The 14,870-nt window shown below is 38.9% G+C and overlaps 1 protein-coding gene across 3 annotated transcripts in view; it reads left to right on the plus strand.

Moving 5' to 3' along the window:
- STPG2 (sperm tail PG-rich repeat containing 2) overlaps window positions 1–14,870 on the plus strand; it is a 428,379-nt gene that overhangs the window by 168,007 nt on the left and 245,502 nt on the right. For all 3 annotated transcript variants that reach the window (XM_084757397.1, XM_084757398.1, XM_084757396.1), the window contains one exon: window positions 2,509–2,668. In XM_084757397.1, the coding sequence (XP_084613523.1) occupies window positions 2,509–2,668 (160 nt within the window). The remainder of the gene's footprint in view (window positions 1–2,508; window positions 2,669–14,870) is intronic.

A 14,870-nucleotide genomic window follows, 5' to 3' on the forward strand; every position in this document is an offset into this window, starting at 1 on the left:
GGGGTCCCCCATGGGTACCAATCCCCCGGTGTATCAAATGAAGCAGGGCTCAATGAATCCTCTCCCACTGAGGCCAGGCAAGTCAAAGGCTGGCAGCAAAGTCAGAGACATCCCCCCGCTCCAATTGTTGGGAGACCCACATGATGACCAAGCTGCACATCTCCTACATATGTGTAAGGGGTTTAGTTCCAGTCCATGCATACTCTTTGGTTGGTGTGTCAGTCTCTGTGAGCCCCCATGGGGCCCGGGTTAGTTTACTTTGTAGGCCTTCTTGTAGTGTTCTTGACTATGAGGGACTTTTCTTAATTGGGTTAATAGAAGCAGGAAGACCCGCCCTTATTGTGATTGGCACCTTGTCCTATGCTGGACCCAGGGCTGAGTAAAAAGGAGGGAGTGAGCTGGGCGCTGGCTCCCATGCATGCATTTATTCTGTATTTTCCTGACTGAGGATATGACTAGTTGTCTCAAGTTCTCCCAGTGACTTGTTAGAAATGACAACAGTTACCCGGAACTGTAAGCAGAATAAACTCTTTCCCCCTTAAGGTTGTTTTTGTCAGGGTATTTTATCACTGGGGACAGGACAAGAGTGAAAGCCCTGAGGAATGTCCATTATGACCATGCTCCTTCTGTCCTCTGTGCAGTACAGAAGATCACAAGAGAGAGGATGCTCTTACCTGCATTGTATTCTTTTCTGCATGGTGCTCAACTTGTTCAGGATGCTAAGTATTGGGGTTACTTTCATTGTTGCTGCTATGCAGAGTTACACATTAGTTATATTGAACATCATTTTGGGATAGTTTCTTAATGATATCTTGTTCAGATAAAATACAAATTCAAGATAAATAAGATAAGGAGGGAGTAAGTTTTCAGGGAAGTATACCTAGTTTTTTCTTCTTTGTAAAACATGAACAACTTCCCTAGTGTTCTGAACCCTGATTAGTTATCTTGATTTTTTTCCCCATTTTCCCCTGGAGGGGGAGACCTGGTGGCACTCAGAGGAAGGACAGCAGGTTACCAAGAAGAGACTTGATACCCTATGAGCATATACAGGGGGAGGAGGTCCCCCTCAGGAACAGTCATAGGGGAGGGGAATAAGGGGAAAATGGGAGGGAGGGAAGAATGGGAGGATACAAGGGGTGGGATAACCATTGAGATGTAGCAAGAATAAATTAATAAAGGAAAAAAATAAAATAAAAAGATATATATTTTATTAATTTATTCATATTACATTTCAATGGTTATCCCGTCCCTTGTATCCTCCCATTCCTCCCTCTCTCCCATTTTCCCCTTACTCCCCTCCCCTATGACTGTGACTGAGGAGGGGTCTCCTCCTCCTGTATATTAGCTTGATGTTTTAACTTGTATTGAAATGAGCTTTTCTAGAATGGAATAATTACATGAACATGCTTGCATAGTCAAGTGCCAGGGTTTTACTTTTGTAGATCTCTTTTTGTCATTGCACTAGCCCCATGATGTAAATAGTCATTTTTCACTTTATGAAATATATTGAGGATCACAAAAGTTGAGCGGTTATCTTACGGTCACACAGCAAGCAAGCAACAGATACTTGAAAACCACACTCAACCAAAATACTTTCTTGTATCTCAGTAAATCATTAAGACTTAAAATGTTTTAGTGTTTTATCATTACTTTTCATGTGTATGAGTATTTCCTTATATGTATATTTGCAACCACATGCATGACTGCTGCCCAGGAAGGCCAGAAGGGAATGTAGGATTCCTGGAACTGGAGTTACAGAGCTGTGGACCATCATGTAGGATTCAAATTTGGAGCCATCTTTCCAGCCCCCAGATGTTTTAGTTTTTAATGCATAAGTGTGCAGATTTCAAAATAATATAGCATTCCAAATAATTTGTGCAGATTTTTAAAAAGTCTTCATTGAGATAATTAGATAACACTTTAAGGCATTAGTTATGCACCTAGTACATGACATTTGTATTTTAGTGTAGAATTATAGTTATAATTAATATGTGGTTCATGTTGATTAAAATGCAAATGTAACTGCGTACCATATAAAAACAGTAAGTGATGAAAGCAGAAGCTTTCCAGCTTAATTGGAACCTATTAAAAATGAAAGAAGCAGCCTCATTTTGTAGAACAAGTCAAGTATGCTGGTTCAGAACAGTCAGGCAGGGACAGCTTTGCCACTGATGGAAATACATTCTCATTGCTCTGAGTCCTGTATAGAATTCAGCATTCATCATTAAAGCTGAATATGAGCATTTGACCAATGTCATGAGGCCCACTCCTTAAAATATTTTGAACTTACATTTCCTGATTCTGTTTAATTTTGGATAATGAGTTATAAATATATTATAAAGATAGGTTTGATGAAATCTACATTACAATTTCTGTTTTTAATGATTAATTAAAGATTTTCATATATTTTTAACCAGTGCGTTTCTGAGTATGAACATTTATCCAATATATACTTGGATATCTTTCAGGTACAGTACACTTATGCATATTTTTTACATTTTTTTCTAGATTATTCCAGCTCCTGGCAGCTATGATGTTCAGAAATCGTATGATATGTCCCAAGTTAAACATAACTACATGCCACCTCGTAGTGCAGTGGCCAGAATGAAACATTCCTCCTTTCTGAGTGCAACGCCTCGGTACCTTGGAAAAATTGATGACGGGCCAGGTAAGGGTGACTGTTCCTTCCACAGGGATGGGCAGTCGCAGTACATTCACAATGATGGTCATCGACACACACAGACTTTCTCTCCAAAGATAAACAGGGCGTAGTGACAGGCAGGAGACCTTTAGTCTTCAAATGTAAAATTTGTCTAAGGTGTTATGATTCTAATCATTCCAAAGACATTTTACAAGGTTTTCTTAAGTTAATACATTCCTCTAGCATTCTGTTGGGGAAAAATTCAGAACTCTTAGCACATAAAAAATTATTAAAGGAAAAAGGTTCTTCCCCCTGATTTGGAAAACCAGTGTAGTATAAGAAACACATTTCAGGCATGTAAACTACTTGGATATGTTTTAAATACCAAGAAAACAGTTCCAGTGGTTAGCTCTGTCAACTTGTTAGGTTGTGAAATGCCCAGGGCACTGGGAAGCAGGATTCTCTGGGAGGGTTCACCTCAGGCAGGGGTAACTGAGGTGGGAGGCCAGCCCGGAGCGATGATGGCGGGGTCTGATGGGCCACGGTGTTGGGATGTATGAAAATGGAAAGGGGAATGCCAGCCGCATATTGACTGGCCCCCAGAGATGAGGACAAGTGTGCTGTGAGCAGGTGGTGGTCCTGGTCCCCGCCAGCAGCTAATATATAGATAAATATATTTGAGGATTGAGAATATACAATGATTTTGATTCTAGCAATTGGGATTGGATCTGTTATTAGTATTGTTGGTGTAAAAATGAAGTAATAACTTACCTTGGCAGTGAAGGTTAGTCAGTATGTTGTCGTACACAACAAATCCAGACAGACGGCAGGGTCAGTACTCTCCAGAAGCAAATGTATTGTCACAAAGTCAGCTGTTTGGGGAAACAGGCTTAAGAAACTTTCTTTTCCCAGAGTTTTCTGTGAGAAACTAAAATAGGAGGCAATAATCTGAATCAAGTCACAGAATGCCTGCGATCTTCAGGTTGAAATTTAGCTGTTTTCTCTCTTCCCTCCCTCCTTTCCTCTTTCTTTCTTTCTTTCTTTCTTTTTCTTAGCTATTCTCCTACTGTTACATTGTCAAGGTCCAGCTATAAGTCAAACTTAAAATCTTAGCTGGGAGTGTTGGTGCTTCAAAATCGATTAGTATGACAAAAGGTTCTTTATTTCTTATTATATATATTTATATTTATATATGAATATATCATAATAATCATGCATATGTTTTCTGATGTAAACATTTTATTTCTACTTGCAGTTCCTAAAAGTTCTGCCTTTTGCCACAAACTAATAACTTTGATAATTTTAAGAATGATTATTTTGCAGTAAAGTTCAATGATAACAGTTCATTTTGTGTTCCATGTTGGTGCTTATCTTATTTTTAAAAATATTTTTATTATGTTTCTTTTTAAACATATATATTTATATTGTTACACATGGTTAAAATAAACTACATACAGCAGGAAAAACCAAGAGACAATCATGCTCATGCCAAAAATTAGTTCAATTTTATCACAAGAATATATATTCTAGGTCTCATAGATAAATATGATCCTATGCATACATAATGTAAAATAGTTAAATAAGGTCTTCAAAACCCTCAGAGACATATAGAATATGGCATTTTAAATATGTTTTTTTATTATTCTAAAGATTCTTTGACAACAAGACAAGTTAACTCTGAGCAACACCCAGCCTGCCTCAAAGAAGATGATGAGCATCAAAGAACCTCCTTATGGAGCTGGCTACAAATGTGGCAAAACAGCCACTGGGCAAAATGTCCTCATTTCTGCCACAGACAGAATTCTGCCTAAAAATGGGCAAGCTTAAATGCAGGCAGAGTCGACGGCCAAACTCTGCCAAGGCAGGGTAAGCAAGTCCTCAATAGTTCCTGCCTCACAAATATATCTGTCAGAGATATTGGGCCAGAAACTGAAGATGATGCTCCAATGTTATAGAGAGTGTTGGGTGACTGTTCAGGCAGTAAACTGCCTTAGTCATTTTTTCATTTTGGAAGCTGCTAACCTGCACTCCGTGTTCACTCAGATATTTAAGTTTTATCCTTTCTCCAGTCTGATGGGATTGAAGACCAGATAGTTTAGTTTTTCAATTAAGCTTAGAAGGTTAGGGATTAAGAAGTTTTTACATCAAGATAGGTAGATGTTTTAAGTTAATAGAGATGAGATAGGATAGATATTAATCTCTATTCAGAAATTTAGACCCAACAAGATAGGAAAGATGTTTACTTCACATTTGCCTAACACAAATAACCAAATCACTATCAATGTAACATTTATATAATTCCTGATTCTCTGGTGCTTGTCTTATGAATGGTGTCCTTTCCTATCAGCCACTTCTTAGAAAGAAAGTAACAAAAAGCGTTTACTCCGCTTGTTGTTACAGCATTGGTAGTTTTGCTTACTTTATCAATTTAAAAAGTATTCTTATTTTATGTATGCACATAAGTGCCTCGTGTATGTGTGTGTACCTGGTACATGCTTGGTGCCTGTAGAGGCGAGAGAAGGTCATTGGATTCCCTGGAGTTGGAGTCATAGGCTGCTATGAGCCAATGGATGTGGGTGCTGACACTTGAGCCCTGGTCCTCTGCTAGAGCAGTAAACGCTCTTTACCATGGAGCCACCTCCCCAGCATCTTGTTTTACTTTAATACTTCTGGAAAGAATCTTCTCACGCTAAATGTAAAACTCATCATATATCAAATTATCTTATAGTACTATGCTGGATATAAAAATGAAACAGTAAGACTATTGGAGATTTAGAGCACAGTATACATATTTGTTTTGGTTATGACATTATTTTGGTGGCTTTGCTTTATAGAATTATAGAAAAATATTATTATATTCTTTTACTTTAAAATAAAATTTCAAATTAAAATCAGTTTCTTGGCTTTTTATATGTATAAGTAGTTGATCAATATATGAATAATCTTATACGATTACAGATTTATAAAATATTTATCTTTTGACTCAGCACTTTGTTGCCATGTATTTATTTTAAATACTTTAGAACTTTAACAGAATTGAAGGATTTTGTCTTAATTACAAAGAAAGTCTTTTCTTTGACTGCATATATATAAGAAAGCTAAAACTCATTTTCATTAGTCTAAATTAAACAGGAAGAAAGTATATTTGCAATCAGTATGCTGTATTCCATTAAATGTTGTGTAACCAATAAAAACACATTAGAATCATTTAATGAAGAAATTATTAAATGAGGTGTATCACATTATAAAGCAATCTCCTTTTATTACCCCAAGTTTTAATTCATGGGTATGTAAATGATTTTGTGATTGATCCAAGTCAGGTAATGTGAAATTGCTGAGTGGAAAAGTACTTAAATATTACTTTACCTCTTCTATTGGCCTGCTTTGAGCATTTAGTGGGGAGCATAGTTAACAATTTTAAAGTGAAAGTGGATGATGAAAACATTGTTGAGAATAGAAAGTTGGAGACTCTCCTATACAGAGGTGGATGTGTAATTTGCTCTCAGTATTCCCTGAGGGCAGGTTAGAAGAATGTTTCAAAATACATCTGATGTCTGACCAAAATTCTATTTCTCAAGTTACCCTAGGCGTTATCAGTGGGATGCTCGCAATTTCAGCATTGGTGATGGCAGTTACAAAATTGAAGTTAGAAAGTTTAATTTCCTAAATGAAAAGCGAGAATTAGTTAGTTTGGATATCAACTTTAATGAGTTCATAAAATCAGGAAATTTTGGCAAAAAAAAAAAAAAGAATTAATTCATTTGTTCAGGTACTTCATTTGTGTTCTGAGAGCCTCTTATGTACAAGCTATGTTCTAGGCATCTTTACAGCAACAAACAAAAGACAGACCTTGTTCCTCAATGCTTAGTTTCAGGTTAATTTACATCTCCTACGTGAATGAACCAGACAGAGAAATGGCTGACAGACAGGAAGGAATGATGCCGGCAGATAGGCACATGCTGCAAAGGCTGTGGAGAATGAGGCTGTGGGGAGGTCAGAGACACAGAGAGCAGGAGGGGGTTAGAGTGGGCATGAGGCCGGCCAGATAATGTCACGAGAAAAATCTCAGTGAGAATCGGCCTTTGAGCAACTACCTAAGGCTTAGTAGAAACTTTTCTGTTTTCCCTTTTTTTTTTTGTCATATATTTAAAAATAGTTTCTTGGGTTAGCAAACTGCTCAACAGGTAAAAGCATTTGCCCAATAAGAGAGTCTAAGACCTGAGTTCTGTCTCCAGAACCCACATAGAGGTGGAAGGAGAGAGCTGACTCCAAAGTTCTCCTCTGACCTCCACTCACTTGCTGTAGCACCCATGTCAAATTACGCATGCACACACACACACGCACACACACACACACACACACACACACACTGAATAAAATTAAAAGACATTTCATCCATAAGAATATATACTTAAGTTTATAGTAAGGAAAATGTTTACCCTTAATTACAATTTTGAGAAAAATTTAAATGAAATAAAAAAAATTTAGCAGTTATTTGCAATTCTTTTTCTTTTTAAGGCCCTTTTTTTGTTTTTGTTTTTGTTTTTGTTTTTTGTTTTTTTGAGATATGATTTGCTATGTATCCCAGACTCCTTACAAAAAAAACCACACCCCAAACCCTTCTCACTAAGCTGCCAGAGTGGCTGAGAAAGTATACATGCACTGTAATTCCGTGTCCTTTTTTTATTTTTTGTCATTGTGTCATCAGCCCAAACTGCCTTGGGATGGAGATGCTCAAGATTTTATCTCTCCAGTCCTACAGTTATAGGCATATGTCACCATGCTCAGAAATATTTACATTTGTACACATTTTTATTATACTTTGTGTGTGTGTGTGTGTGTGTGTGTGTGTGTGTGTGTGTGTGTGTGTGTTCACGTTGTCATGCCATAATGCTTGTGGAGATCAGAGGGCAACTTACTGGAGTCCGCCTCTTCCACCCTCGGAGTCCTGAGACTGAATTGAGTTTGTCAGGCTTGGTAGCAAGTGTTGCCAGCTGCTGAGCCGTCCCTTTCACTACCTCCCTCATCCAATCTTCTGTCTACACTGTTCCACCTTTCTAGGATTCTCCGCACCTCCTCCCTAGATCCCCACTTTATGCTTCACCTCTTTGGTTATATGGATTGTAGTTTTCTTATTGAAGACTAAACAGCTAACATCCACATGATACTCAATTGTAAAGATACAGCAGAATTTTCTTTCTTTTCTTTTTTAAAGTTTATTTTAAATTTATATATTCACTTTACATGCCTATCCTAGCCCCCTCCATCTCTCCTCTGCGTTCCTTGCTTCCACCCTCTTCCCCCACACCCCTTCCCCTTGTCCTCAGAAGAAGAGAGAGGCCTCCCCCCCAACCCACCCCAGAACATCACGTCACATCAGGACTGAGCTCCTCCGGATCCACTGAGACCAGGAAAGGCAGCCTGGATAGAGGGGAAGTGATTGAAAGCAGGCAGCAAAGTCCATGTCAACAGCACCCACTCAACTTAGTAGGGGGCCCACATGAAGATCAAATTGCCCATCGGGTACACATGTTGTTGAGGACTAAGCAGCTAACATCCACATAATATTCAATTGCATAGATGTAAAAGAATTTTCAGTTTCAGTTTTCCATTGGTTTGGGTTTTCTTTATTGATTCTATTTCCACTTTTATGTCTTGAACTGTTTTCTTCATTTCCTTCCACTGTTTGTGTTTTCACATATTTCATCAATAGAGTTTTCATATCTCTTTAAACATCTTGAACATATTCATAACAGCAAATTTGAATTCCTTATGTTTCAGTTATACTGCATTTTCAGGGCCTACTGTATAGGGTTGCTGGGCTTAGTGGAGATGTATTGCCCTGGTTATTACTGATTGTGTTTTAATGCTGGTGTCTAGGATCCTGGGTGTTTGATGATTAGGATTTTAGGTGCTGATATCTGGTTTTGTTTCTGTTGGGTGGGTGTTCCATTTGTTGCTTTCTGTCACCTTCTCTGCTTCTTAGGAGAATGTGGAGGCTGAGGGTTGCCTAATAGAGAAAGCTTCTGAGATCCCTCCAGTGTGGCCTCTGTGGGTCTCAGGTAGAACTTGTTTTTAGTTATTGTGCGCTGACAGGCAGGAATGGGGGTGGTCTAGAAGGGGCAGCTGAGAGGGTCCCTAGCGTGAGGAAAGATGGGTGTACCCTGAGGGTATGCTAGACCTCCTCTCTGTAGCAGCAGGTCTGCTCCAGAGCTGCACATAAGGCTGGTAGATTGGAATTGGAGGACAGGAAGGAGGGTGGACACAGCCACTGGATTCCCCTGGCCAGATGGTCTCATGGAAGTACCTGTGGGATTGGTGGCTGAGAAAGGGCTGGAGTGATGGAGGGAGAGGAGAGTGAGAGATCCGATTGGTCTCCTGGGGATGGAGGGAGATTGAAAGGGAAGGCTCATCAGGTGGTCTGCTGCAGAGATGGGGACAAGACTGGGGACCGGGATGGGAGGGGAGGAGGGAGAAGGGAGACTCCTAGGCCAGTGTTATATTCTTAAACTTTTGAATGAATAGAAATCTTGAAGTTTAAAGTATAATTTTTAGTAGAAAACCACTATTTCATTGAGTGATTATCACAGCAGTTCAATGCATGTAAGACAATATTCATTGCTTAAACCAATCAGGTACTGACTGACTTTACTGTGCAAATATAGATCATTTCTCAGGAAGATAACATTGTGATTTGTACACCGGATTCCCAAAGGAAATTATTTTAAGAAACAAATATAATTTATCCTAGAAGGTAATTGAACATATTCCATGAAGCTAGTTTTTTTCTCTTTTAATAAACATAAGTAATACCTTTGGTATAAAAATCACTGTAGTGTGAAAACTAATTATTTCTTCTATTTTCTCAGTGACTTGTAATATTCTAGTTCCCAACGTGCCATAAAGCTTGTCCAAATGCAGCTCTTCCCCCACACTGAGTGCTGTTAACAGGTTGCTATAAACATGGAGGGTTTGTTGTTTTCCTTCTGTAGCGCTTCCAGGAATGATTCTGAGCTGCTTGAATGCGTGGTAATTCCAACTAGAGGAAAATCAGGATGAGCTCAGTTTTTGGAATATCTTTATTTTATCTGAGCATAGAAAATGAACTCATTTCATTACCTTTTCAATATCAAATTATATTTATTTTTTTGGAACCATAAAACATATTTTAAATACTTTCTCCTTATTTATACAGAAGTAGAGACTTATTGTTTTTGTCAATAAGCATAGATTGCAGATAAAATTAACCACAAATTAAACATATACAGATACTGTTTTTGTATGTATATTTAAAACAATTTTCAGAGACTATATTTTGATCATATTCTTTCCTCTTCGCCAACTCCTCTCACATTTTGCCCACTTTCTACCTACCCAACTTCATATTCTTTCTTTCTCTTAAAAAAAAAAACTAAAAGCAAACCAAGCCAACAAATTAACCAATCAGCCAGCTATCCAGCCAGCCACACAGCTAGCCCACCAACAAAAAGTACATAAAGAGTAATATGGAGTCGGTTGTGTGTTGGCAAAGTCCTCCTGAGATTAAGACCTGCCCTAGAGCATGGCTGATACACCCATTGTCATTCCACTGAAGAAGATTGATTATCCCTCCCAGGAATTTGTTGATTGCAAACAGGTTTTCTTTTTCTTAGCCTCTCTATTATTATTATTGTTGTTGTTGTTGTTATTGTTGTTGTTGTTGTTGTTGTTATTATTATTATTATTATTATTATTATTATTATTATTATTATGTTTATTCACTTTACATCCTGATTGCAGCCCCCTCCCTTGTCTCCTCTCGGTCCCACTTTCCTTCCCTCATCCCCCCTCTTACCCTCCCTTAGTCCTCAGAAATGAGGAGCCCTCCTCCCCTATTATCTGACCCCAGTCTATCAAGTCTCATCTGGACTGCCTGCATCTTCTTCCTCTGTGTCCTGGCAAGGCTGCCTCACCAGGGTGAAGTGATCAATGAATGGGCATCAGAGTCCATGTCACAGTCAGCCCCTACTCCTCATATTATGGGATTCACATGGAGACTGTGCTGCCCATCGACTACATCTGGGCAGGGGTTCTAGGTCCTCACTATGCATCGTCCTTGGTTGGTGCATCAGGCTCTGTAAGGCTCCTGGGCCCAGATTTGTTGGCTTTGTTGCGGAGCTCCTGTCCCCTCCAGATCCTTATAACTCCCAACTTTTCCATAAGACTCCCTGTGCTCCACCCTGAAATTTGGCTGTGAGTCTCAGCATCTGCTTCCATTCCCTGCTAGGTGGAGACTGTCAGGGAACATCTCTATTAGCATCCTTTGTTCTATTCCTTCTCTTTAACCACTTCCCATGTCTATTCTGGTTGCCTTTCCGAATGAGAATTTGTCATCCTCCCTAAGGTCCTCCTTGTTATTTAGCTTCCTTAGGTCTGTGTATTGTAGTGTGGCTATCCTGTTTTAAGTGACTAATGTCTGCTTATAACTGAATGTATACCATGTGTGTCTTTCTGGGTCTGGGTTACCTCACTCAGGATGATCATTTCTAGTTCCACCCATTTGCCTGCAAATTTCAATATTTCATTGTTTTTAATGACTGAGTGCAAATGTACCAGTTTCTTTATCCATTCTTCAGTTGAAGAACATCTAGGTTGTTTCCAGATTTTGGCTATATGAATAAAGCTGCTATGAACAGTTGTGCAAATGTCTTGGTTGTGTGGTGGAGCATCTTTCAGATATATGCCCAGGAGTAGTATAGCTGGGTCTTGAGGTAGCACTATTCCCAATTTTCTGAGGATAGCACAAGATTGATTTCTAAAGTGGTTGTACAAGTTTGCACTCGCATCAGCAATGGAGAAGTGCTCCCCTTTCTCCACATCCTCACCAGCATGTGCTGTCACTTGAGTTTTTGTAGGCAGATCCCTGTACATTCCAGGTGAGCCTCATCCATAAAGCCAGTCCAGGACATCCAAGGCTACACAGAGAAACCCTGTCTTGAAAAAACAAAAACCAAAAAACAAAACAACCCCAATCTGCTTATAAACTGGGCATGATGGCACACACCTTTAATCCCAGCACTTGGGAGGCAGAGGCAGGTAGATCTCTGTGAGTTTGAGGCCAGCCTATTTTACAGAGTGAGTTCCAGGATAGCCAGAGATCTCTTTTTTTTTTTTTTTTTTTTTTGGTTTTCTGAGACAAAGTCTCTCTGTATTAGCGTTGGCTGTCCTGGACTTGCTTTGTGGAGCAGGTTAGCCTTGAACTCACAGTGATCCATCTGCCTCTGCCTCTGCCTCCCAAGTGCTGGGATTAAAGGCATGTGCTATCATGCCCAGCCCCAGAGCTCTTTCACAGAGTAACCATGAAAATCTAAATGAAATGTTCCTTTTGTTTTGTTTTTTCAAGACAGAGCTCTTTCACAGAGAAACCATGTATCGCACCCCCCCCCCAAAAGAACATTTCATTTGGATTTTCAAATTTTATAGCATATAGGCTTTTGATATAAGACCTAATGATTATTTGGATTTCCTTGGTGTCTATTGTTATCTCTGCCTTTCCATTTCTGATTTTGTTGATTTGGATACCCTCCATCTACCTTTTAGTTTGGCTAAAAGTTTGTCTATCTTGTTGCTTTTATCAAAGAACCTACTCTCTTGGTTTTGTTGATTCCTTGAATTGTTCTCTTTGTTTCTACTTTATTGATCTCAACCATGAGTTTGATTATTTTCTAGCTGTCTTCTCCTCTTGGATGTGCCAGCTTCTTTTTCCCCCCTAGGGATTTAGGTGTCCTGTTAAGTTGTTTGTATGGGATGTCTTCAGTTTTCTCATGAGGAAACTTAGTGCTATGAACTTCCCTCTTAGAACTACTTTTATTGTATTTTATAGGTTTGGGTGTGTTGTGCCTTCAATTTCATTGAATTATAGGAAGTTTTAAAAAATTTTTTCTTTATTTCTTCCATGACCCAGTTGTCATTGAGAAGAGAGTTATTCAGTTTCTATGTGTGTGTAGACTTTTGTTATTTCTGTTGTTGTTAAAAATTCAGCTTTAATCTATGGTGATCTGATGAGATACAAGGGATTAATTTGGTTTTATTGTATCTTTTGAGGATTGCTTTGTGATGGAATATACATCTTGGAGAAGGTTCTGTGAGGTGCTGATAAGAAGGTATATTGTGTTTGGGTAATAGTTCTGTAGATGTCTGTTAGGTCCATTTGATTTATAACATCTGTTAGTTTCATTATTTCTTTGTTTAGTTTCTTCTTGATTACCTGTCCATTGGTGAGAGTGGGGTGTTGCAGCTCCCACTGTTAATGTGTGGGCTTAGATGTGTGATTTAAGCTTTACGTAATGTTTCTTTTAGGAATGTGGGTGCCCTTGAATTTGGGACATAGATATTCAGAATTGACAATGTTGAGAATGATGTCTTGGTGGAATTTTCCTTTGATGAGTAAAAAGTGTCCTTCTTCATCTCTTTTGAGTAATTTTAGTTGAAAGTCTATTTTCTTAGCTATTAGAATGGCTACATAGCCTGCTGGTTGGGTCTGTTTGCCTGAAAAAACTTTTCTATTTTTTTATTCTCAGGTAAAGTCTATCTTTGTAGCTGAGGTGTGTTTTTTCTATGCAGTAGAATGATGGGTCCTGTTTACATGTCCATTGTGTTAGTCTGTGTCTTTTTATTGGAGAGTTAAGTCCGTGGATATTGAGAGAGAGATTACCAACCAGTGACTGTTAGAACTTTTTATTTTGATGTTAGTTGTGGAAGTATGGTTGTGTGGTTGTCTGCTTTTGGGTTCGATGTAGTGAAGCTATTTATATCCCCTCTCTCTCTCTCTCTCTCTCTCTCTCTCTCTCTCTCTCTCTCTGTCTGTGTGTGTGTTTGTTGGGTGTAGTTAACCTCCTCAGACAGGGGTTTTCCTTCTAATAACTTCTGTAGTGCTGGGTTTGTGTGTAGATATTGTTTAAATTTGGTTGTGTCATGCTGGGTACAGGGTCTGTACTGGCAACTCTGGTCTCTTAGGCTTTGTAAAACATTGCCCAGGCCCTTCTGGCTTTTATGGTCTCTGCTGAGAAGTTAATTATGATTCTTATAGGTTTGCTATTATTATATGTTACTTGGCCTTTTCCCCTTGCAGCTTTTAATGTTTTTTTCTTTGTTCTGTACATTTAGTGTTTTGATTATTTTGTTGTGGGAGGATTTTATCTTCTGGTCTAATCTATTTGGTGTACTGTATGCCTTTTGTATGTTTGTAAGCATCTCTTTCTTAAGATTGGGGAAACTTTCTTATATGATTTTTTGAAAATATTTTCTGGGCCTTGGAGCTTATGAGAAGCTTCTCTGTCTATGATTCCTATTCCTAGGTTTTGTATTTTCATGATATTCCTAATTTCTTAGATGTTTTCTGTGAGAAATTTTTTAGTTTTAACGTTTTCTTTGAGAGATGCATCAACTTCTTCCATCATGTCTTCTACACCTGGGATTCTTTCCTCCACCTCTTATCTTCTGTTGTCAATGCTTACCTCTGCAGTTCCTGTTTTCTTGCCTAAGTTCTCCATCTCCAGGCTTTCCTCAATTTGTGCTCTCCTTATTGTTTCTATTTCCATCTTAAGATCTTGAACCATTTAATTGATTTTCTTCACCTGTTTGCTGTATTTTCCTCCATTTCCTTCACCTGCTTGTTTGTATTTTCCTGTAACTCTTCAAGTTATTTATTCATTTCCTCTCTAAAGGTCTCAAACGATTTGCCTATACCTTCTTGTATTTCTTTAAGGATTTTCATCATTTCCTCCATTATCATTTTCATAAGCATAGATTTAATGTCATTTTCTTGAGTCTCAGTTGTGTTAGGGGATCCAGGGCTGCTTGCCCCATAGGATAACTTGGCTATCCGTGTTGCTCTGGGCTTTGTTGGTTGTATTTTTACCCTACCCTTTAGCCATCTTGTTGCCTACCGTGGTGGCTGGTAGATTTTGTTGCTTACTGGAGTCTGTGTGTATATATATGTGTTGGAGGAGTGGTAGTGGTGCAGGAAGAGCCCTGGGCAGGAAGCTGGATGTTCCTGTAGGTGCCCTCTTCAGATTGTTGGGATGGTGTAGGACTAGCAAGTGGATCTCAGGGACTTGCCAAAGGCTCTACTGATGCAACCAAGTGGACTCCTCAGGAGTATGGGAAGTCTGCTGCTCTGCTACTGGCTTTCTTGCTCCAAGGTTAATGAGGTCCGCTGCTCAGACACTGTGCTGAGATACTTTGCTGA

This window comes from Acomys minous (genome assembly GCF_964271855.1).
Source record: "Acomys minous genome assembly, chromosome: 14".
Classification (NCBI taxonomy): domain Eukaryota; kingdom Metazoa; phylum Chordata; class Mammalia; order Rodentia; family Muridae; genus Acomys; species Acomys minous.